The sequence below is a fragment of the Schistosoma haematobium genome, chromosome 3 (genome assembly GCF_000699445.3).
Source record: "Schistosoma haematobium chromosome 3, whole genome shotgun sequence".
NCBI classification, from domain to species: Eukaryota; Metazoa; Platyhelminthes; class Trematoda; order Strigeidida; family Schistosomatidae; genus Schistosoma; species Schistosoma haematobium.
Window position 1 is genome coordinate 15,594,084 of NC_067198.1, and position 26,350 is coordinate 15,620,433.

The 26,350-nt window shown below is 36.5% G+C and overlaps 1 protein-coding gene across 1 annotated transcript; it reads right to left on the minus strand.

Annotated features, from left to right (window-relative positions):
• Positions 1-77: 77 nt before the first annotated feature.
• Positions 78-26,350, minus strand: RTKN2 (rhotekin). Its single transcript, XM_051213115.1, has 10 exons — positions 26,294-26,350; positions 18,186-18,483; positions 15,519-15,798; positions 14,407-14,542; positions 12,133-12,167; positions 11,177-11,474; positions 6,631-6,765; positions 4,413-4,718; positions 2,006-3,023; positions 78-990 (listed from the first exon to the last, which is right to left on the minus strand). Exons 1-10 carry the CDS (start codon positions 26,327-26,329, stop codon positions 866-868), a joined length of 2,667 nt encoding a protein of 888 aa, XP_051069059.1. The 5' UTR covers positions 26,330-26,350; the 3' UTR covers positions 78-865.

Sequence of the window (26,350 nt, forward strand, 5' to 3'; positions counted from 1 at the left end):
ATATATATATATATATATATATATATATATATATATATATATATATATATATATATATATATATATGGTTAAGAAGGGTTAGATTATAAATTTAACACCACCTCATGTAATCACTATTCTTTAGTCGCATATACCTTCTATGTAAAAAGAGAAGTAAATGACCATAAACTAGAAACTGCATGACTTAATAAAGATCACATTAATGTAGCTACTTTCACTTTTAATGTATTTCATAATCACGAACATACATAACCATTCATAAATTACACTTCAACTAAATGATATAGAAATCGAAACAATTAGGAATAGTCAATTATCTGGCTAGTTTTTAATCTATAATTACTTAGTATTTTTTCTTTAAAAAAATAAAATAGGAAAGCAGAACCAAAGGTTAATTTACAAAACAAAATGGAAACATTTGATTGCTATTGCTTCGGCGAATTTCAAAAGGTTTGAATTTGATTGTTTGTTGATCACCTTCAAACCTTTTGAAACTTGCCGAAGCAATAGCAATCAAACGTCTAAAACCAGATCTTTGTATACAAAAAATGGAAACAAATAGAAAACATGGATAATTGTGAGTATAAGGTATAACAAAACAAAAATATTAACATAGAATACAATAAATAGTTTACTAAATCATAGATTCTACTTATTTACACAACATAAGGACTATAATAAATAACTATTTACCATTAAAAACAAATAAATAAACAGATGAATAAAAGAATCTAGTAGACAAAAGAAACATTATAAAACATTGAACAATGAATTCTTTTTTTTCAAAAAGATAACTTGTAAATTTATGTTTTCTCACAATTATATAAATGAAAGTAGAATAATTAATTACAAAAGTAATGGTATGTTATGTTAGAAAAGAAATATCAGATGGAATTGCTACTGATCGACGGGCACTTGTATTTCGAATAGAATTTGATTTACTTTTAGGGATATTAATAGTCTCGGAGAAAGCTTCAGAGCCCCAAAGTTCTATAATATTTAAGAGAAATAGGAAAAAGAAAGAAATTTACTGTAGGGTCATATATATATATATATATACGTGTGTTCGGACACAGTGACGATACTTTAATTGGTGTCACCATCTCGAAACACTGGTGGCTTAGACATGTACTACGAATTTCATGTCGTGCATTATTTGTCGATGCTGGGACCGGTTGAGAAAAGTGAAGAGTTGGTCAGTGTATGACATGGTGTCGTGGTATGAAAGAATGTTATATAAGACTGGCTTCTGTTGAACCTTCACGAATCCCTGGTTGAGGTCCTAGAGATAGTGCAACACATTGGCTTCAAATGTAATCGGAAATGGTTCAGAATAGAAGTTAGTGATGATCCTACTGTAACTTAGTGTAACTCCGATAAAACTGCTTTGACGATCCGAAAATTTCAAACATTAACACAAAGGAGATTTTGAAATGGAAAAATACAAATTAATCACTACATATGTACAAACCGAAAGGTTTATTACATAAAACAATAGGGGCCACATGTAGTCTCTTTGCTAGCTAGTGATTAACGTTCATTTATACTTCATTTCTTCCCTCTGAATAAGTGGGCTAATTAACAACATTGGTTTGGAATAAGGGTTTCGCAATTTCTGCAGGTAAACTTTCCGCATCCATGAGACCGATTTATGCACCGGATGTTCACCTTCACTATTATGAAGTATCCCGGCCAAATGGAAGTAGTGAAAAGGAATTACTTGAAAGGGTATAAATCTGAGGTTGTAGGGAAACCATTTCGAGAAGGAAAAAGAACTTTATCACTCACAGCCCTACCACGGTGTTCGTTGGTTGTAATATAAGGTTCTGAAACGCAGAGATTATCTATTTTCATCATACATCATATCCAGTATCTTTTCCTTAAAATAAGCAATTATTGTTTGAAGATAGTTACAGAGAGTGAGGATAAAAATAGAATAGCACATTTTAGTATTCAAAACACAAGTCATTGACTGAACTTTTTGAATATTATTTAACAAATATACCTTGTTCCTGTACATGCTTTTTCATAATGGAAAACCAAGCAATGGTTTCTTCTTCATCACTTTTAAATATTGTGCTTGATTCATTTAACTGATCTAGATCATTCTCCATCATTTGTGTCGCTGTGAATTCGAATACTTCAACAGAGGAACCGTTTTGTCGTAGTTCTGATAAATGGTGTCTAGTTGAGGAGACATTTCTGTCCAAATGACAAGTAGCAATACGAAATGTAAGTAGCTGAGATGAAAACACACATGGTTGATGACATTCAATTTTGTTATCTTTGTTAGAATCGTTAACTGAAATAAATGAAGAAACTTTAGACGAATGCGGTGTTAAATATTGCAGTTCTCCAAATTTAGTTAAATCAAATAAGCTGCTTGTATCTATTTTGTGAGCAGTTGTTACTTTAGGAAAAATCCTGTGCACAGGTTCTACAGAACGAGAAACTCTATTATATCTCTTCCTAGAGTCCACGGGGTTAGGTAAGGGTTTGTTAAAATCTTTTCTTATTGGAGACAATGAGCTTTTAGAAGCAGACATAAACTTTTCCACATTTGGAGATAAACCATCAGACTTTGTAATGGATGCTGCTTCTGACTGACTCCGTAGGTTGTTTAACTGTGATTCTAGGATATTTGTTTCGTCACGGAAATGTACATGTTCAGTTTTCGAAAGATCCAAAATGTTATCAACAGACTGACAATTCAATAATCCAGGTTTATTTGTAGAAAAGAAAGATTGTGTGGCGTACGAATGATCATTAGAACTTGAGCTGTTAGATAAACATGATACATCTATTGCTGAAAATGCTCGTTTCTTATCTAAAGAGACATCATTTACATCTGGATGATGGCACTTGACATCGGAATTCGGTCCATCATCCTTAGGTGAAGGAATACTACATTCATTTGATTTATTGAAGTCATTCCCAGAGATGTTTGACGATTCATTGGTTCTTTGAGATACACTTAGCTCAGTTTGTCTTAGGACGAGCTGTGAATCAAGAAAGTCCGTTTCCTGATCACAAAATAAAAAAACATAATTTGGTATCATGGACATCATTCAAACAAACGAAATATGAAAAACCTTTTTTACGGATACTGAAACAGTCTTTCTGAAACCACATAAACCATTTAAACGTTAGCATACTAATGCAGATCGGATAACAGATAGGGTTGGCTATATCTTCAGAAAGTCTTAATATCGATGTCTGTTGTCTATCAGAGAACCGTATTCAAGACTAGTGAAGTACCACAAGTTCGCTGTCCATCTGTCGCTTCGGAAAGCTTGTTTCACGTGCGTTTATCCGGGGATCCTGTGGCTCTGCATCTCAAACCTGGACTCAGACTGGTCACATTGCGATTAACTATCACTGGAGTGGTTTGTGTGCAAGACTGCCGCTCCTCTTAGACTCTGATCATGCCCTTGTTTGCGCTAACCTAACCTTACGTTTCAGTAGCCAACAAATTCATCGTTCTAAATGGATCGATGTCACCAAATTGGTTGCAGCTTCTGTTGCAACTAAATATCAAACCAAGCTAGGTTCAAGGAGAGCTACCATGCCACCGAAAAGTATAGATGAGAATCGGCTGCGATCGCATGACGCCATGAAAATGGCGAGTGAAGTTGCTTGCGGCTTCGCGACACGTCCCGCTTATTAGCACTAGGTTTCTTTAGGCTTTTTACAACCCATTGAAGCTCGTTGATCTACTCCGGGCGACCGCGAGTTTGACAACAAACGAAAACTGTTACGTAATGAAACTATGCAAAGCTTGTGTAAGGACCGAGAAGCCTGGTGGTCGGAGAGTGCCTATAAAAAACAACTGATCAATAAACAAATTTAACTGGTAAGCAAAATAACCCACCGGTCCACTTTGAAAGGCCACTTTTGATATAAATAAAAGCAGAACAAACGGCCTGCTAGAACTTCTTCCTAACATTAAACATAGAGATCGGTGATAAGATATTCTTATTTAAAATATTTCGGTGTTGTGGAAACTGTTTAATTTTAAGTGTCACATTACGAACCAGCTTAATCTTATCCATATTCACGACCTCACCGAGGATTGAAACAAGGAACCTTAAGTATACGCAGCAAGGCTCCAACCGTCAGAATACTGTGTTAACATCCAACGATTTGCATTCACAAATTCAAAAGCGATGACTAGATTGTAAATGTATTTACAAATAAAGAATTATTTGCCTTATTATATGAATTCAGTAATGACGTGTAAATTTACTCTCACCGGATGCTTTAAATCAAACCGAGTTCTATATCGAAATATGCAACTTTCTAAAATACACACCAGTCAAATAGCTTGATATAAATTGAATGCAAGAGATAACTTATTATTAAAATTTTAATTTTTCGACACTTTGATTATTATTTCAACAAGAGATACTTACTGTATGAATAGGTATAATTAGATCAGCATAACAATTATATGATGACAATAAATTACGATTGATTCCAGAACCCAATGAACTATTAATTGAAGTATGGTCAAATTCATTTTGTGCAGACGAATTGTTTCTTGATAAATCAATCGTTCGAAAGAAAGTTGTTGGATTTTTCAAAAAATTATTTTCATGAGAATGTTCTTTAGGAGCAATGAATCTTTTATGATTTTGGATAAAATCTTCAGAATTCGCACCAGTTGGATTAAAACAAGAACCAGTTTCATGGTTATCGCATTTTGACACTTGATTATTCTGCTTGTCCAAAAAAAGTGGTAAGTTCTTTGTAACAAAACTTAATAAAAAAAACATATAGAATGAATAGACAAACACCCAAATGCCCTGGTACGTCAGAGGGTCGGGAGAGTTCATCCTCCCTCTCAAAATGCTCTCACATAACCACGAGTATACGGCCATTGCCATGGAAGTCCTACTCACCAACTGCTCCGGTTTGGGCGCCCGGAAAGTATTCCAGACCTCATACATATCGAACGATTTGTGTGGCGCATATGTATTTAATACCTTCGTATAACGATGTTTGTGTTTAAATAAAATACAAGCATACTGACGAATAAAGTATAAGTATCTGAATATAGGTTAAACGTCTTTTAGTTAAGATTAAACCGATAACTAAACTGTAGCAGCTCACAAATAATTTATGAATAGTGGATAAAATATTCGAAAATGTTGATACATTTTATCATACACGAATGACGTCTACACTCTAAAAGCTATATTAGTTGGAAACTGTATTACTAGACGTTAAGTATATGTTGTAAGACAGAGGAAAGTAATAATTACTTCGACTATGCTTTCGAAGTTAACGGCGAACCTTAACGGTAATACTGATTGAACGAAAGTGTCCGAATAATTCACGGTATTAGCTTAAATCATTCGTAAAAATGTGTTTCTTCTTGTAAAAAACAGAATAAATTTATTCAGTTAATTGAGATCACTGTATCTTCTGATCAAAGGATTTCAGGAAGATAGTTTGGGACACACGTTAAATGTAGTTGAACAGCCATCGCATATAACTTGTTGGAAGCACTCTTTCATTATTTTGAAACTCTTAAGCGAAACGTATCAATAACCCTTTATGAAACTAAATTAGGTAACTTCAGGTTCACTGGAAAGCAGACCAAGATATCAAGATTGACACATGACTGTTGAAGGTTGAAAACCTATTTGTTAAGTCACGGAGAACAACCACCTTTAAGGTACATAACAGACAAAAGAAAAACCACAATACTGGTCAATGACAAGTTACAGCACGATTAATGAACATATGTTTATGTTTGTTGAGAAAATTATACTTAGGCGACCACACAGCGAATGGAAGGCTGATATACGTAGTAAAATCGGTACTAAAATGTGTTGAAGGTTTTCGCCGAAATGGGACCGAATTTGATGAAAACAGAGACGCCATGATCGCAGTAGCTGTTTATTTATATTTTTGAGAGCCACAAAATACATAAACATATCCGTCACTTCAGAGATAGAATGAAGTAGTGTTATGGAAAATAAGCCGTTGCGCTTTCTATAAATAATAGTCTTGTGAAAAAAAAAATGGAATGTTGCAACATAATAATGGAACGCTGTGGAACCACTTGTAAGAGCAATCAATTGTCACCTGTCAGTAAGATCCATACCTTTATACTTTATGCCTAACAATATATTGTTATATGTAGGATAAGTTAAAAATATGATGAGAGGCATATACAGTGAGATATTAAGAGCTAATGAAAAGTAGGTGAAGTAGATACAATGAAACCTGTTTGAGATTTAGAGCCGAATTAAGAAATTTGAAAACTTTAAAGTAAATAAATAACAGTGTAAAGGTTTATTTAACAGAAAGAGATTCAAAGTGACTTAACAGCTACCTAAACATATGGTAGGTATTGAAGGTTATCAACTCGTAAACTAATGGATGAAAGTACGTTAATGATTTATTAATAAAATTTGTCAAGGTTAACATGATTTGAGATATATTTTTCGAAACTTTATCACGTTTTTGCATGTTTACACATACATTATAGAGGGAACTAGTACTTACTGAAATTCGGGATTAGTCCAACGATTTTGAAATGATGAAAAGATAATAAATTAAGTAAACTTTCAAAAGAGAACGGTGCTACTTGTCAAGAAACTTTAACAAGTTACAACTTACACGATCGGATGAAGAAAATCCATGTGAACTACCTTCATAATGACTTGTATTAATGAACGTGGCCCAAAGGTAACGATCTCGAAGTTCACAACGATAAAGCATCATAGGCGTCTGAATAGGCGAAGGAGTTAATTTCTGATAATTGAATTTAGTAAAAGAAAATTTTTTAATAGTTATTACTTGTTGAGGGTAAAAATGCATCACAACGAAGATGAGAAAAGTGAGATAATTGTCTGAACAATACAGTTACTAAGTTTATAACAATTACGAGAGCCTCAAATGAATAGATATTTTAAATTCTTTCAATGGCAAAAAGGTGAAGTATTCAGTAACAAAATCAACAAGATAAATATTATAAAGTATCCTGTTAAGATGTTTGAAACCTAGTTTATATTAATGAAACGCATAGTAAAACAGTCTTCTTATTAGTAATGTCATGTAACTTTAAAATGATATATGAACTTCTTAGTGTTAATCAAACTTTATCTGTCCGAATAATTTGTAAGATCTTTTCACAGTTTTGGCATTGTATTTAAAGATCCTAATTCAATGTAAATCACTCCTGAAGTTATATAGTGTTAAACATAAGTTCCAAAACACTTATCAGGTATGAAACCAATTTATTTAATTAGTAAAGTAACACACATGCAATTAACAAAGTGAACAAAATGTATTGATGATTAGATCAGTAATTAACTCATACTGTAAATATAATTGTTTTTTATTAACGTTAATAAGTCAAGTGACTACATCGACTGGTAGATTTGTTCGTGTGATAAGCATTTCACTACATGAACTCTTCTATTACCGTTAAACGTTTTATTTTAAAAGTTTTTGTTCTAATTCATGACCAATTGGTAAATGGGCTTATTCAGTGAGTCATTTTAATAAACCAACATGATGTCAGTAAATGTACTTGTGGGCAGAAAAAATTCATACAAAACAAAGCTTAAGATGCATTTTGTTTTTATACATGTGAATGAGCTGATAATACGCTGTTTAAAATACTGTTGAAATTTAAATGTACGTAAACTATCAAATTATTTACTTCGGCGATTCTAACCAAACAATTAAACTGGGAATCATTAATATTCTGAAGTTGAATGGCTAGTCAACATAGGTATGGGCGCATAAATTGAGATAAAGGGAAACAAGATAAACTATCGATTGAAATAAAAACCAACAGTATTTTGGCTAATACGTTTGCCTACAAAAAATAATTGAATAATGGAATAACTTACACATGACCTTTTTATTTAGAATAGAAGAGTCATGTCATCTATTACAATAGGATGCAATATTTCAATAATTAGTCTTAATCCATTTCGGGGATGAGCTTCAGACTGTTCAGCTTTTAAAGCTGGACGCATATTCTTTGTAGTGCGTAATTTTCTAGTGGGGATGATTTAAACCACAAGAGTAAGTTATATTTGAACAATATGCATAATGTATTATTTAAAGTCTTCTGGTTAGTATATTTAAATGGTCTAACGCGATTCAGAAACATAAACTGTAAGGATTGGATTTTGAATGGTAGAGAAAATCTCCAGTAAAATCTTAAAATGTTAACCGAAAAGCAATAATCTGTGTATTGACGTTTGATTTAATTTATTAGACTGTTACTGTACAAGTTATTTACATGAAAATGATGCACCGGGGGATAAGTCTACTTCCGATTGCGTCCAAGCTATTGGCTTCCGTCATACTTCGTAGGCTGTTCAAAACCCGAGAAAGGTTGACTCGCGAGGAGCAGGCTGGGTTTCGTTCCGGTCGAGGATGTATTGATCATATCTTCACCCTCCGCCAATTGTTAGAACACTATCGTACTTATCAAAGGCAAACAATCGTAGTGTTTCTTGATATTAGGGCCGCCTTCGATTCGTTGGACATAACTGTTCTCTGGGACTGTCTATTGAAGAAGGGTGTGCCTGAAAAGTTTATTGACATCTTAAAGGCCTTATATACAAACACCTCGGGTAGAGTGAGGGCATACAACCACCTCTCTCCATTGTTCCATTCAAGCAGTGGGGTTAGACAGGGTTACCCAATCTCACTATTCCTCCTCGACTTTGCCATCGATGACATTCTGGAAACAGCTCTGATGAATGTAAGTAATGGCGGTGTGTATTCGTTGCCTGGAGAAAGACTTCTCGACCTTGAGTATGCGGATGATATTCTATTATTGTGCGATAATACCCAAGTCATCCAATCCGCACTTAATCAGTTGGCAATCAGTGTCCGTAGATATGGTATGTGCTTTGCACCTTCGAAGTGCAAACTACTTCTACAAAACTGGCAGGATTCTAATCCTGTACTCACCCTGGATGGTGAGCAGATAGAAGTAGTCGAGAAGTTCGTGTATCCAGGTAGCTGCATAAGTGCTGGTGGTGGCGTCAGTGATGAGATCAATTCACGTATAGTGAAAAAGCCAGAGAGGCTTATGCCAATCTGGGCCACCTTTGGCGCCTTCGTGATGTCAGTCTGGCTGTAAAAGGTCGGATCTACAACGCGTCAGTGAGAGCAGTTTCGCTCTACACTTGTGAAACCTGGCCTCTCCGAGTTGAGGATGTTAGGCGACTCTCTGTGTTTGATCATCGTTGTCTACGAAGGATTGCTGACATCCATTTGCAACACCATGTTAGTAATGCAGAGGTTCAGCATCGTGTGTTCGGGCGCAGAGACGATAATTCGATTGGTGTCACCATCTTGAAACATCGACTTCGGTGGCTTGCACATGTTCTGCGAATGCTGTCCCACAGAATTCCACGCCGTGCATTATTTGCCGACGCTGGGACTGGTTGGAAAAAGCGGAAAGGTGGTCAGTGAATGAGATGGTATCGTGGTATGAAAGAAAGCTACAAAGGGCTGTCTTCTGTTGGTCCTTCACGACTCTTTGGTTGGGGTCCCAGAGATGGTACAACACAGTGGCTAGAGACGTTATCAGATATGGCTCAGAATAGAAGCCAGTGGAGATCCTAATATAACCTTCTACTTTCTTCATAAAAAGTGGTTGTATCTTGCTTAAGTGAAAGAATTCTTTCTAGTTGTACTTTTAATATTATTATTATTACTACACTACCTTGCACTATCCTGTGGTCGTCATTGTTTTTCTTTTTTTCCTTATACGCACCTTACCTTCTTTCTTCTCCTCACATTCACATTGTTTTGTGTGGCGCATATATATTTGGTGCCCCCTTGTACCAATATTCATGTGTTAAAATAAATAAATAAATTATGCATACGTGTAAGACACAGATTATGATTATCCAATACTGAAATATTTCCATTCTTAGTTAACTAGGCTCCAGTCAGTCAGCTACAACGTAGAACCGGGCACATATATGCATCGGTCCAAGTTGCCATACCGTATTAGCACAGCAAGATGAACACCGGATTCATAGGAGTAGTTAAGTCAATGGTGGTAATATATAAAGGAAATATTGCATATAAGGATATAGTACAGGAACAAAGAATTATGTCGTAGAAAGAAAGATATGAAGTGATTTTCATCTCTTAGTTTAAGGGAAGACTGAGATTGTATACACCGACGCCACTGTGATCGATTCTGGGCAAATCACGGGGACCTCAACCAAGTAGTTTGCATCCACCGACATGGCTCAGACTAGAAGTTAGTGTCTTCAAGCACTGATGCCACGTTTTAGTTTGGACGCCCCTAACTTTCTTCCAACCATCCCCAACACCAATTAGCAATGCACATCGTGGTAATCGGTGCTCAGGCATACGTAACACGTGGCCCAACCATCTTAGTCGATGAAGATTCACCACCTCCATTCTTCTGTTTTCGACAATGTAACAATGAAAACATAACAGCCAGCAAATTTTAATGCAAAACTCGTTAATAACAGTGTATTCTCACTTAGTAACCAAGAATATGTGAAACGCGGTGGCATATAATATCACGTAGAGACACTTCGTTATATACTGAATACCTATTCGTTTGAAAACAATCCTGTTATCTAGAGTGAGCCACATTATCATAACATAACATTGTGACATTTTTATAAAACACATTGACACAAACCAACTTGAGAATGACAGAGAAGATACTTTAACGATATACTAATCATTACAGTAAATCAGCTAATATGTACCATGTTTAATATCAGTTTAAATAGATCTTGTCAGAATAAAATATTTTGTACTTATGTAAATAAAATGTTACATGAATAGTCATACATGTCATAACTAAACGATTTTGAAGGTATTTTGTTGGTCATGATACCTGATTTCGATTTCATAGGCGGATGAGTGGTTTCCCAAAAAAAAAAACAATTATTTAATGGTTTCGTGGTTTTTGAAACAGTTTCCCAATTAAAATCACAGAATGCCACATGAGAATATCAGACAATTCTAGAGTATAATTAGAAAATCTTGAGTTGATTTCTTCATTTATGGAAATATCTAATTTTAATTAAACAAATTAAAATAATTGCGTAAATTATTATTGATACAGTAAAAGTAGGAGAGAAAAAAAAAAGATACATTGAATACTGAATGGTTTAACTGTACAAATATTGATACTTACACGAATCCACAGATATCCAGACTTTAATGGTAATTTAGTTGAATGAGGTTGTGCAATAAGTCGATAACAAATATTACCAAATAATGGTAAATCACATATTTCTGATGTTTCATTCGATTGGTCAGTAAATACAGAATTCCTATGTATTGTTGTAGAAATAGAAACAGGTGATGATGAATTTTTACATTCACGTGAATAAACAAGTTGATTACCCATTTCTAGTGTATGTGAAGAAACTTTATTTTGTACATCTTTTAAAGTGGCAACACAACGTCCAATTAAATCAAAATATTGAGATCTAAAATGTACCAATATGAATGAGAAATTAACACGTTTAGAATAGAATAAAAAATCTAGCCTATTCAACTTTATTATTTTCATTTATAAGACAACAAACATTCCTATGATTCTGTTGGAGTTATCACAAAAGCCATTTTATTTCAAGGGCTTTGCGAATAAGACACTACATTAGTTTAGCATTTGGATGCAAATATCCCTAAATCGATCTTTGCACAAACAGTTAAAATTATTTATCATCAAGCCAAAGTATTTTCAAATGATATAAATACAAATTACTTTATGAAACCTTTCTTACTGTACGAGAAATCGATAAAACATACAATATTTGAATAGATTTCACAGAAAATTTCCTTGCTACTTTTATCCACGAATTAGAGGAAAGTTAAACTAACTGGATCACAAACAAAATTCTAATCGATTAATGAACAGTAACCAATGTCATACTATCTATATATTAATGTCCACCGAATCCTACCAATCATGACCCGAAAACTTTCTAACAATCCAGTTTGACGATAAATAAACTACCGATCATTTCACTTAATTACATAAACGATATCATGTATATTAGCATAATTATGCTTATAACGCTTAATAAGATTTAATTAGTTATTTTGTATTCTTGCTTAAAATAGTTTAAACAAAACGAAACTCACGAATTTTGATTGATGGATGAGTCGGAATTCACATGCTAGAGAAAAATAAATCAAAGATAATCATTTTACTACTTAAAATAGAATATACGGTCAGATGATCGAAATAATTTGTTAGGTAAGGAAATGAGTACATGGTTATCACAAAATATTATATATATATATATATATATATATATATATATATATATATATATATATATATAAGTCAGTTGAAGCTAGACCACCATGGAAAACCTGGAAGCACTGGACGGCCGTTTCGTCCTAGTATGGGGAGTCCTCAGCGGGGTGCAGGATCCTGGATGCGCACTGCTGAGGAGTCATGATTTCAATCTGTGAAAATTTTTTAAAAATCTCCACAAACCGCTTCTGATATATATAATTTAAAATTTCTGAGTTATAATTTTGTTTATGAAATCATATTTGATCAATGACATAACCAGTGCAATGAAAACAACCTATTAGACATGAGACAAAAAGGGACATAGTGTATTTAGGAAGATTGATGCCAGTAATATTAGAATGTAAACGGAATAAAAATAAGTTGAAACCCATTCTGATAATAATCAACTGCTCACTAGTGACTGACTTCAGGAAAAACTCCTGGAGTTCTAGTGAGAAGCCGTTACCAGTGGAGTTCAACCGGTCTGTTGTGAGATAACAACTCACTGAAGACAATGGTGTACGGTGGCGCAACTTCGTGGATTGGTTGAAGTTAGACATTAACACCGTTGGATGCCGGCTCAGTGGTCCAGTGGTTAAGTGCTCGCGCGCGAAGCCAGTAGGTCCTGGGTTCGAGCCCCGCGTGGTGCGGGATCGTGGATGCGCACTGCTGAAGAATCCCATACTAGGACGAAACGGCCGTCCAGTGCTTCCAGGTTTTCAGTGGTGGTCTAGTTTCAATCGACTCATGATTTCAACCTGTGAAATTTCTAAAAAAACTCTCCACAAAACCCATTCTGAAACTATCTCATTAATATGACATAACATAAAACGTACCTCAGTTAATCTCCTAAATATTAACTTGTTAACCTTAATCATAATTACTAAACTTCTGTAATATAATGTTTTTAGATCAAATTAAACATAACGATGATAAGAAAAAGAGAATTCAGCGAAGAAAATTTTCTTTTCGACGAAATCATTTACTTAAGCTGTACATTCGTATATATAGTTATATGGAAAATGTATGTCTATAGAAGGATAGAATGGATTGTATCGCAAAAATGGATTCGACAATAAATAACAAATGAGGTTAGCGTACTAATCAAGGGGTAAGGAAGAACAAAATTTAAGGGTCAGATAATAGTCCAATTGACAGATATGAAGAAAAACGACAAAACAACAAAGGTCATAATAATAGACTGAATAATAATCAAGAAAACTTGTAAAAGGTAATAATAATAATAAATGATTAGAGTTTAAAGTGCAAAATAGTAATAATAAAAGTGCATTTAAAAAAAACCCACCTAGAAACATACCCATTAAGGGAATTAGGGCCAGGGTAGGATGAGAGGTTGGACAAATCGTTTCTGCACGCAAAGTTCAGGCTTTAGTTTGTGGATTGCCAATGCCTCTGCGGTGCATAAAATATTGATTCGAACCCCCTTCGATCCAGTTTCTTTGACTCTGTAAACTATTTTAAACGAAGAGTCTTTTGGAGCGATATGTCCACAGTTGATTAAGTGCTCCTGTATAGAACTCGTGATTGTTTTTCGCTCCCCTTTCAAGAGCCAAGCCGGATAATGTTCCGAGATGCGTTTGGATAATGATCGCTTTGTGCGGCCTATGTAACATGCCCCACATGAGCAAGTAAATTTATAGATACACATTGAAGTGGCCCAAAGCGAAAGTTTGTCCTTAACGATGATATTTTTTTATTCGATAACAGATTGTAAAATTAGTCAGCAACCATCAAGTGAATTCGCACTCAAATTTTCATATGGTAATCCAAAAATATATATAATTTAACGGAAATATTTTACAGAGTGTTTGACAGGTACAGAAAGTCCAAAAGACGGAAGTGAAGAATAAGATGAAATATGAAAATACAAAAAGAAACTATGGACAAACTAAGTGTACCGAAAAATATATATGCGATCTAGTGTCAATTAAAAGTTAAGACATGTAAACAAATAGTTCGAAAGATGAATTTTTAATCAGGTAAAAGCACTAATTTAAGATAATGTGGAGTTCAAACAAATAGCTGTAATAAAATTACAAAGGCTTTTTTAAAAGGAATAATTGGAAGAAAGACATAAGCATAAATGAACTCACTTGGTCTGATGATCTTCTTACTCCCTCATAGATAGGTAAAATTCGACGTTTAGAAAATAAAGAATTGCTTTTAGAACCTCCCTTTGGAAAAGCATAGATTTCAATTACACATTCGAATTCCGATGTCACATCATCACTTAAGGAATTAATCGAAAAGGAAAAACCGATCAGTCAGTTTTATGCCATGAAACAGAATTATGTATTTATTCTAATAAGTCATTTATTTACACAATGATAATTTTAACCAATGACAATGTAAATAGACAATTATTTTAAGCTTTCAAAGAATTCAGTAACTTACGAGTTGTGAAACGATTAAAGGTACAGAGTAAAAGAAGTAATGTAATTCGATCAAAATAGCAGTGAGTTTGAGTACAAAACTATCACCGGTGTTCACTAAACTATGATGTCAGCATGTCATAATAGGTAAGGTGTAATAAAGTGCGACATTAAATGATCCTAATAAATAGCCATTGGGATCAGAAGTCGGATCTCCAAAACAGTTAAACGGATTTAAGTGTTAGCTTCGCATGATAGCTGGTTGTCAATACAGACTTAAACGTGATTTCGCTGTAGAAATTCATACGTATTACTGGTTGGGAACCAGGGTTTTCTAACTTGATTGGGTACATATCTTGTGTTCATTGTTTGACAACTGATTTTGCATACTTATATTCTAATTGTAAGTTGTGAATAAGACTAAAGCGACAGGATATACATAATACACATTCATACGAGATTTTTAGAGGAAATCATCACACGAAAACAAAACACTAACAATCCATGGTAAGGATATAAGTAATGAGTCAAAAATCCCTGATTCGTACAAATTCAAGTAAACACCAACTCACACATCGACGTATATTCAGGGTAAATATGCACGGAAAATGTACTACAGAAGCAAATGTGATCCTTCACGAACCTGAGTCGCTCTTTCTAAATTATTAGAAAGCTACAGAAATAAATTCAGATGGGAGAATATGAATATTAATCAATAAACTTGAGACACGTATTTCCATAGGCAGTAAAACTTGAGTATGAAATAAACAATCAAGTCAATAATCTAACTATAACAATAACGAATCAATAAGCAAATTATTTAGGTAACTTACAACGTCCATTTATCATTAAATTCAATATCTGCGGTACCAGGCTTGATATCGAAGATTAGCCGAGTATCTCGAATTATATGACCAACTTGGATTGTACAAAACAAACTATAACCATCACATTGTTCACCACTATCTGAATAGTCCGCATTATCTCCAGAAGCATTAACAACAGCTGGTAGTAAACCACTAACAATGCTAGACGTTGGAAATAACTGTTGCATAGTCAAATGCATGTTAGTCCCTGGGGCTATATTACGCCAGATCAATGGTATACGAATATCTATAAACGCAAAGTTCATACAGAATAATTCTGAATAATAAGACACAACCAATTAGTGTAACATAAACAAATAAGTAAAAAAGATATGTGTATAGAACACAAAAGTACCATTTCAAAATAACATCCACGACTAAACTGTTATGAAAATAAAGCAATTATTAGAAATACTGTATTATTATCACCATTTTGTCTGAAACAGAGACAGGATACTAAGAATATATGGTAAATCAATTGATAAGGTTGTGCATATCCATTGACTGCAGTAGATGGGACATGTATTACTTATCTCCAACTACTGTCGCGCGACGTTAACTGATTAGGTTGTAAGAAAGTTAGGGGTGGCTAAATCAAGATGTAGAATCGGTTAGTGAAATCAATGAATGTTTGACTTATCCATATCGATAGATGCAGACTATCTGGATATTGTCGGCGTGGTAACGGCGAATAGTGAATGAAGACTTTGGGTATTATGGGTCGAAATCGGTGATAGAGGAGTAAACTCATCCACTCTCATATCCATAGTAGACCATTAGCTTCAGTTTGCCCCCGAATGCCCTGGTACGGCCGAGAGTGGGGAGAGTCCGCTCTCCCTCTCGAAATGCTCTCACATGGCCACGCGTATATAGCCTCTGCTAGGGAAGTCCTACTCATTGCCTTCTCGTGGCGGGTGTTGTTTACGAAATTGAGAGGACGAAAAGCCAATGTCCGGCGCTTTAACCGGATTCCAAACCAATGGTGCACATGGGCTCCAGTATCCTGAAGGAACAAATGGCGTATGAACCGATCGTTGGTCACCGGCTACCATGGGACTGCATCTCCTTAGGATGCTCCACTGCCTTGTGGATCAGACCTTCAGGTCGAAGGCTCCGGGTGTGACCCTCCAAGAAAACCACCTGCTTCGGTCTGGGCACCCGGGCAGTATCACAGCCCTCACACATATCGAATGAGATTTATGTGGTGCATATGTATTTGGTGCCTCCTTGTACCAATATCTATGTTAAAAATTAGCTTCAGTTTACCCACATAAATACCATTTTTATCAATTTTTCTAGAGCTATATTTTCAATTTTAAACTCTTCTTACTATCACTAATATTGTCATACTGTATTAATCCTAATCTACTTTGCTAATTTCATCTTGTGGTGATTTGGTATGATAAACTGTTTGAACCGACATTTATGTCAGGCTCTACGTTGATCATTGCAGGCTGACTCATATTTAAATAACCGAAATGTTAACAGATAGGTCATTTGCTGGTTTGGTGATCTGCTTGCATCTGACAATGACATATGTTGATTTAAAACTCATTTGCAGTCCTTACACAGCAGTAAACTTCCTAAGTTTATCACAAAGACCTTACCTACTAGTTTAAAAACTGCTATCTTGGGCGAACAAAACATCAAAATTAACACGGCTGGTAACGTATAAGTAAGTTGAGTTCGAAAATTAATCCACAGATAGAGAAATTAAATAAAACGAACTTAATTCACTAACAAATATGTAGACAAAGATGTTGAAAGTTAAAAAAGTAAAGAAATTGAAGTTCAGACAGTAATTTTATTACATGACATCATTCATTTAAATCATATTCGAATAGTCAATTAAACACCCTAAAATATGAACCTGAGTCACAGTTTAATGAGCATAATTAGGGGAATCTCAACTGCGGCCAGATAAATCAGGAGGACAATTTACGGAGCGTGACGTCGCCAGGGGGTCACATATTATTAGTTGCCTGAAGTTAAAAAGACTCAAAGTCCTCCCTAGTAATAAGATGTGAAAATATTCAGTTCAACTGTTGAGGGAAAGCTCGTGAACACGAAAGATATTAGAAACTACACACAATCACCCAGTACACTCTAGCTTTCAGTATGTCTGTCAATATGCAAATCAACGATACTTGAGAAAGAGGATTACAAGTTAGTCATATATCTTGAAACATATATATCGATATTATTCATTATTTGAGAATATTAAGACAAAAGGTGCATATTCGCTGCAACGTTTAGAATAACATTTTAGATCTCATCGCTAAGATATTCTTCAATATACATAAACAAAGCAAAACTGTCACTCAGTAGTTTAGGATATATCGCTGTGACATGTAAACAGTAATAACGAGGGGATAGTTTATGTCTTAATAGTGAAGCGAAAACGTTTCCGTATTAAGTAGGTAGGCTATAATTAGTGTAATATCGTATATTTAAATGTTGTGAAGAGTGAGTCTAATCTAAAGCAGGTTCCGAGAAGATAGTAAGTATCCCATGAAATAATACCAGATTAATGAATATTCATGGACGCAGAATGAAACACAGAAGCTAAACTCAAGGTTGATTTTAGTCACTTTTCTTTAAACAAAATGAAAGCATCAACTTAGGTACGAATACCTGATAAGCACAATTGAGCGTAGCCTGGCTTTGCGAAACACGATTTTCGTAAAACAGTCCCATTAAGGATTGAAGCTTCTCTAAGTCGTGTGTCGGAAAGCGTTCCGTTCGCGTGCTTGGCATCTTCAACCTTTTCACGTTGGATTAATCGCATACAACTAAGTAGCTGTGCATGACTGACAAGTAGTGTTTTAGCTGCATCAAGACGTTGTAGTGGATTCTGAGCGATCGACAAAATTCGACAGGCAGCAGCTCGTATCTTATAATAACGTTCCAAATCCTGCTGTAATTTAGGGTCCTTAAGAATATAACAATTATAAAGACAGTGAAATAGAGCGACAGAAATGTAAACGACTGAAACTTTTAGAAAAATTACAACGCTAGCGAGGTTTAATAGACTATGCAATTTATGAAATGAGTGATCTCATCTAAAAATAGAAAAATAATGACAAGTCCGAAAGGTATCTAAGTACACTTTAGGAAGGAACAAATGAATACTCAAATACTTTTTTGGACTTGTACGTAAGCTTCAATTATTTACAAATTCAGTTGTGAACAAGAAAATGTTCAGAATGTTTGGACACGTATATGTATCCATAAGTTTTACTTACTTACTTACACCTGTTACTCCTCGTGAAGGAGCATAGGTCGCTCACCAGCATTCTCCATCCAACCCTGTCCTGGGCAATCCTCTCCAGCTCCTTCCAGTTGTAATTCATCCTTTTCATATCTGCTTCTATTATCCGACGTAATGTGTTCTTTGGCCTTCCTCTTTTCCGCTTCCCTTCAGGATTCCAAGTTAGAGCTTGCCTCGTGATGCAGTTTGACGATTTGCGTAATGTATGTCCTATCCATTTCCATCGTCTTTTCCTAATTTCCTCTTCAGCTGGAAGTTGGTTTGTTCTCTCCCACAGAAGGCTATTGCTGATGGTATCCGGCCAATGGATGTTGAGTATCTTGCGTAGACAGCTATTTATAAATACTTGTACTTTCTTGATTGTGGTTGTTGTAGTTCTCCAAGTTTCAGCTCCATACAGTAGAATTGCCTTGACGTTCGTATTGAAGATTCTCACTTTGATATTGGTTGAAAGTTGTTTTGAGTTCCATATGTTCTTCAATTGTAGGAATGCGGCCCTTGCTTTGCCAATCCTCGCCTTTACGTCTGCATCTGAACCTCCATGTCTATCGACGATGCTTCCCAGATATGTGAAGGATTCTACATCTTCCAGAGTTTCGCCATCAAGGGTGATTGGATTGCTGTTCTCCGCTTTGAATTTGAGGACCTTGGTTTTCCCTTTGTGTATACTGAGGCCTACTGATGCAGAGACTGCTGCTACATTGGCTGTCTTTATCTGAATCTGTTCACGTGTACGTGATAGGAGGGCTAGGTCATCTGCGAAGTCCAGATCGTCTAATTGGTTCTGAGCTGTCCATTGTATTCCGTGTTTTCCTTCAGATGTCGAGGTCTTCATAATCCAGTCGACCACCAGAAGAAAGAGGAAGGGAGAGAGTAGACAGCCTTGTCTGACTCCGGTCCTTACTTGGAATGCATCTGTCAGCTGTCCTCCATGCACTACTTTGCACTGTAGTCCGTCGTATGAGTTCCGGATAATATTGACAATCTTCTCAGGAACTCCGTAGTGTCGAAGAAGTTTCCATAATGTCCTCCTATCTACACTGTCGAATGCCTTTTCATAATCAATGAAGTTGATGTATAGTGACGAGTCCCACTCAACTGATTGTTCGACGATGATCCGTAGTGTTGCAATTTGGTCTGTGCACGACCGATCCTTTCGGAATCCAGCTTGTTGATCTCGAAGTTGGGCATCTACTGCATCCTTCATCCGGTTCAGCAACACCCTGTTGAAGACTTTCCCTGGTATTGACAGTAGTGTAATGCCTCTGTAGTTTTCACATTTGCTCAGATCTCCTTTCTTTGGAATCTTGATGAGGTGTCCTTCTTTCCAGTCCATTGGCACTTGTTCCTCCTCCCAAATCTTTTTGAATAGAGGGTAAAGCATGCTTGTGGTTACTTCGACGTCTGATTTCAGTGCTTCAGCTGGTATGTTGTCGGGTCCTGCTGCTTTCCCGTTCTTGATTTGTCTGACGGCCATTCTAATTTCTTCCGTCGTTGGTGGGTTGACATCTATAGGAAGATCTGTGTGTGCTGCTTCGATGTTCGGTGGATTCATTGGAGCCGGCCTATTCAGGAGTTCCTCGAAGTATTCTACCCATCTGTTTCGCTGTTGTTGAATTTCAGTGATTGGCTTGCCTTCTTTGTCTTTGACCGGCCTCTCTGGTTTACTGTATTTCCCTGATAGTTTCTTCGTTGTATCGTAGAGCTGTTTCATATTTCCTTCTCTAGCAGCTTTTTCTGCCGTCGTTGCTAATTCTTCCACGTATTTCTTCCTGTCGGCTCTAATGCTCTTCTTCACTTGTTTGTTTGCTTCTATGTATTCAGCTTGTGCTTGGACTTTCTCTGCTCGTGTTCGGCTGTTGTTAATTGCTGTCTTCTTGTTCTTCCTTTCTTTGATCTTGTCCAGTGTTTCTATAGAGATCCATTCCTTATGATGGTGTTTCTTTAGGCCCAGAACCTCTTGACACGTTGAAGTCAATGTTTCTTTGATGCCTTTCCAGTTGTCCTCCATGGTAGTTTCTTCTTCCTTCAGTAGATCTTGAAAGGCTTGGAATCTGTTGTTGAGAGCTATCTTGAATTCATTGAGTTTGTCAGTATCTCGAAGGAAGGCTGTATTGAACCTTTGTATTGCTGTTTGTCCACTTGTCCAGTTCTTTTTTAGCTTCAGTTTTAAATTGGTTACAACTAGGTGGTGATCTGAAGCTACGTCAGCTCCTCTCCTGGTTCTCACATCTTCCATTGTCCTTCGGAATTTTTTTTTGATGCAAATATGGTCTATCTGGTTCTCTGTAGTGTGGTCCGGTGAGATCCATGTAGCCTTGTGTATACGTTTGTGTGGAAATATTGTGCCTCCTATGACTAACTTGTTGAATGCACACAAATTTGCTAATCTTTCTCCATTTTCGTTCCTCTCTCCCAGTCCATGTCGTCCCATAATATCTTCATATCCAGTGTTGTCTATTCCGACCTTGGCATTTAGATCTCCCATCAGAATGGTGAGGTCCTTTCTTGAGCATTTCTCTATGATTGACTGCAGCCGCTCGTAGAATTGATCTTTAATGTCGTCGTTGCTATCATTGGTGGGTGCATAAGTTTTACTTAAATTTAATTGCTGAATATCACCTTTGGAATGTTATAGACTGAGCAAAAATAGAGTGCATATTGAGTTTTGCAACCAGCTTCAGTTTGTTTGGAATAAATGGAGTGAATATCACCCGATTCGGTAACCTAGTGAATTTTTGTACCGGGCTTTCTAGCAAGACTGAATGTATTAGCTTGAAGTACTCAATACAGTTTTAAGATTAAAACAATTCCGTAAAAACTAACGATGTATCACACAAAAAATCACTTAAGAGGATGGTACTCAAACAAGTACGAAATCACTAGTGCAGTCTTGAGTGCTGTTAGAGGTATGAGGGCAGTTATCACTTCCCAGTTGCTCACACTGTGGAATGGCTCTTCTAGGGGTACCTGAATAGGAAATTGGATTAGAGCTCGTCTTATTGACCTGACAGTGTAACCGCAGTGCCCAAGCGACAACGACTTGAGGCCAGTTTCACACGACCTTTTGTGGGTAATTTTTGTGTTAGCCCCGTATTGGTCGAGACCTTACCACCGGAAACGGATAAGGCGAGGTGTGCATTGTTAAGGTTGACCATTTCTAATTCTGCCCTTCTGTTTTAGATAAGCAGCATCGCTTTCATGCTGGTTGTCTGAGGGAAACACCTTACTGCCGTCACACCTCTGTACAATTAACAGTACGGTTTCGCCCTCAGACCTTGGGTTTGTTGCATTTAGTCTTACCACTCTTCAACCGACCTACCTGACATGGTAGGACCTTGAGGAACGAATGTCCAAGCCAGTGTAGCCCGATAGGTTCATCACGGTAAGCGAGCCCGATCACTACCTTAAGGTAGCAGCAACGGTCGGGACAAAATCACTAATGTTGTCAGGTGATGTAATTCATCTGCTTGAAATCATATAATCTGAAAAGGTATGTGGTATGTACTTGTCAACTGAGTCTACCAGTGACAGTGGAAAGCTAGAATGGTTTAAAAATTTAGCTCTTTGAGATGTCATTAAAACGATTTGAAAATTCACGTCACAATTTGTTCATCTATACATGATGCCGAAATTAGACGAGCTGACAGAGGAGAAAGCTGTTAACTATATGCACATTCAACAACCAAATAACAGAATGTGGATTAACGAAGTGGTTCGTGCAATGAATAACTAGACTTGAGATATCCATACATGTAATAAAAAATTTTCAGGGTCTTATGTTACGTTTCAGTTTCCCACAATTTTACGAAAATGACTTACTGAACTTTTGATTTTCGACGGTGGCAACGGTGGCAAGGTTGGATCGGATAGTTTGGGTTTAGGGACTTTGAAATACTTTCGATTTAAATTCCAAGATAAATGGGACATGGAAGATGGAAGTTTGCTTTCTCTGATTTAAGTTTTAAATTAATATGTAGTGATAGGCTGCTCATCTGTGCTTTAGAGAAATCTACCAATCGATTTTGCGAATTGATGTAGTGTGACATGGAATAATACCAAATGATTATTCTTTATACCGCTTAATACTTAATTATATCAGCACGTGATTAGAAAATTTTGTGAAACTATGAGTACAGTATTTTTCGTAGAGTAAATGAAAAAGATTCTCATATTATTTGGAAACATTACCAAACAATTTTTTTAAGAAAACCTATTGGAATAGCAATTCTACATATGTCTACTGACTTTTGATTGACAATCCAAATAAAATTTCGCTAGACAACCTATACAGTATAAACTACGAATTATTGGATTAACACTCGTCAAAAAATAGTGCCGTGAACTACAATCGAGGTTTCCTGTCCCTTAGAATCATCTCAATAACGTACATTGGTACGACGGAATGTAACTGCTTGTATCAATAGTTTATTTTGCATATTATTCCGGTCCTGATAACACTCTGGTTACATAATATGATGTATGGTATCATTGGACTTGAGCAGAATTATCGAACTATTGGTACTTAGTAGACCGATTATCGTACTTATTCACACCATATACTTCATTCCAAGATAACATACTAAGAAGTCCCAGCGGATACCGCGCTCGTTTTAAAAAGGGCAGTGATTTTTGCACTTGTCGTGATTATCCTTGCTCTGTGTACTTGTTGCACCAAAAAGCATTCTTGGTCTACTTTAACTAAAAGTACTTTGGTTAAGGTTTGAAATTTTTGTTAAACTTTGTCCTGTGGTACCTTTTTTTACTCATTGACTGACAGTCGTGTTCACATTGTGTTTTAAACCTTTTTAATCAAATTGCAATGATTAGTAAGACTTATAAATATGGACTACCAAACTGCTTGTTCCCCGTTGAGGAAGGAATGCAGTACGATTAATGTACAAAGTGGTACCATAAGATGTGTACACGTCTAAGTCCTACGGCATACAAAAGATGCTCGAAGCCTAACTCGCATTGGCTTTTACGTTTTGCTTTACAAATAAGAAGTTACTAATTCAGGAGGCTTTGAGCCTATTGGCTTTGGCCTGTAAGAAAAACTATGGCGGTTGCGCTGATAACACGAGTACTGATGGTGAAGAATGTGTCAGTGTAGTACGTGCTGCTACCGGACCCGCTAAACACCCGACTGTGATTGACAGGAAAGTGAAATCTCAGTTAATATTAACGAGTGAAGTGCCGCTTGATATTGACATCGGTAATCATACACCTCTTGTGGAAATTGAAGACCCGGATAAAACGGTCACCGTCCCAAATAGTTCCGGTGTGGCTGTCCTGAGTGGTGATAAATGGACTTCAGTATAGAGAAAAATGAGTATTAGATAATAAAATTCAGTTGACTGGTTTTTTAACCAGTAGGGCTGATAGATTAAACCGTAGGGGAGGCAGGGTTATTCTGTACACGAAAAGTGCCCTAACTATAGGAGTAGCTGAGACAGTGGCACATGTTTCAGGGATATGTGAACTGGTGTGATGTAAGCTGAAATGTAGACGGCAAGATATTGAATTAGTTGTAGTATATCGCAGTACAGAATGTGTAGCAGATGATTTTCTCCTAAGTAAACTTAAGTCCTGGTGTAACACGGGTAAAAGCTTTGTAGTAGGCGACTTTAATGTACCGTATATAAACTGGGTTAACTTAGAAGTAGGGTCATCGATAACGTCGTTCGATTGCAAACTGTTAGAAGCCTCGATTTGATTAGCTTTATTCCAACACATTAGAAACCCCACAAGATGTGACTTAAGAAACTCTTCTCTTTTAGATTTAGTCTTCACACACGGTGATGACGTTGGTCAAATGACTTTTCTCCCACCAATTCCAAGTGCCCCATCTGGAGACCAGTACTTAGTGGGGTACCTCAAGGTTCTGTCCTAGATCCTTTACTTTTTATAATGTATGTTAATGATCTTCCAAGTATAGTACAATCTCCAATGTTATTATACACTGACGATGTAAAGATCTGGCGAGTAATAACTGGAGACACAGACGCATGTGCTCTTCAGGCAGACTTAAATAATATTATTAACTGGTCTAAAGAGTGGCTGATGCCTATCAAGGCGGCAAAGTGTGTCTACATGCACTTTGAGAATTCAATGGTTTATAGGTACAACATAGGGGAAGTGCCATTACCCGTGGTCCGGTCTCATAAGGATCTAGGGGTGACAGTGAGTCATGATCTTAAGACGACGGCCCACTGCCGAAAGGTCGCAGCTAGTAGGTTTCGAACCCTCTGGGATTTAAAACGGACATTCACTAAGTTAGATACTACCATGATCACCACAATATACGCATCTTTAGTGAGAACTAAGCTTGAGAAGTGCGTTTAAGCTGCAAGCCCCTGTTTAAAAGATGACTCGGATATCCTAAAAAAAAGTACAGAGGGTAGCTACCCGTGCAATTTCAGAACTCGGGGATTTACCATACAAAGAGAGGCTTGAAAAGCTGGACCTCTTTACTCTGTCCTCTCGCAGATTAAGGGGAGATCTAATTTTGATTTGCAGGATACTGAGAAATGGTTTTGGACCTTAATCTCTCTTTTTTTCCCACAAGATCGGGACATCTCAGAGGACATAGCAGGCGAGTAGAAAAGCCAAGAACAAACAAAATGCCGGTGGCATACAGGCTTTCACACCGAGTCATCAATATTTGGAACCTGCTGCCTGAAGCAGTGGTGTCCGCACCTTCAATTGACTCTTTCAAGGGAAGACTGGACACTCACAGAAGCATACTAGAAAAGGAATAACATAGGTTGTAGGCCTTCTGTCCTTACTACACAAATCTGATCTGAATCTGGAATATTGAATCATTTCCTAGATTTTCTGTTATGGTAACTAGATGAGAATTTTGAAGGGTTATCGGGGAGGATGCAAAGCCAGCAGAAATATTGTGAATCCGAAATCGTAAACAAAGAGCAGGCACGAATCGTACGAGGCCCATTTAAAAGTCGGGTTTCTAAGACACGGGCGGATTTCTATGATGTGAGGGGTAATGCATGGCTAAACTAACAGCATAGAATAACTAAAACAAGAAGCCGAACTGGTGAGACTAGTTTATGGACAATCTTTGGGCGACGCTAAAATGACATTGAGTCTCCACTTAATAACTAAGACTAAATGAGGGTTATACACCAGTGTGAGGAATTAGAATTATGATTTACAGTTGACGGTTAGGAATTTGATTTATTGTTTTCATCACGAACTGAAATCAGCTATAATGCCGAAAGTCTATTTAGCCAAATGGATGAGTTTCGCGCTAGAACTCGAGACCTGATATACTTGATTAGTCTCGCCACCAAACTAACGGTAGCCCTATTTTTCACAATATTTTGTCAAAAAAGTTGACAAGGATATTGATAAACAGTGAAGGATTCACTGAGCATACACAGGTAGAATGAGGAATAAGGACCATCAAAACAAAAATATTAAATGCCAAAATCGAAACGTTTAAGGTTACCTTGGAAATTGTTCCTTTCCTAAACAAGCTTGCCATGATGACTACAAGCTACCGGTC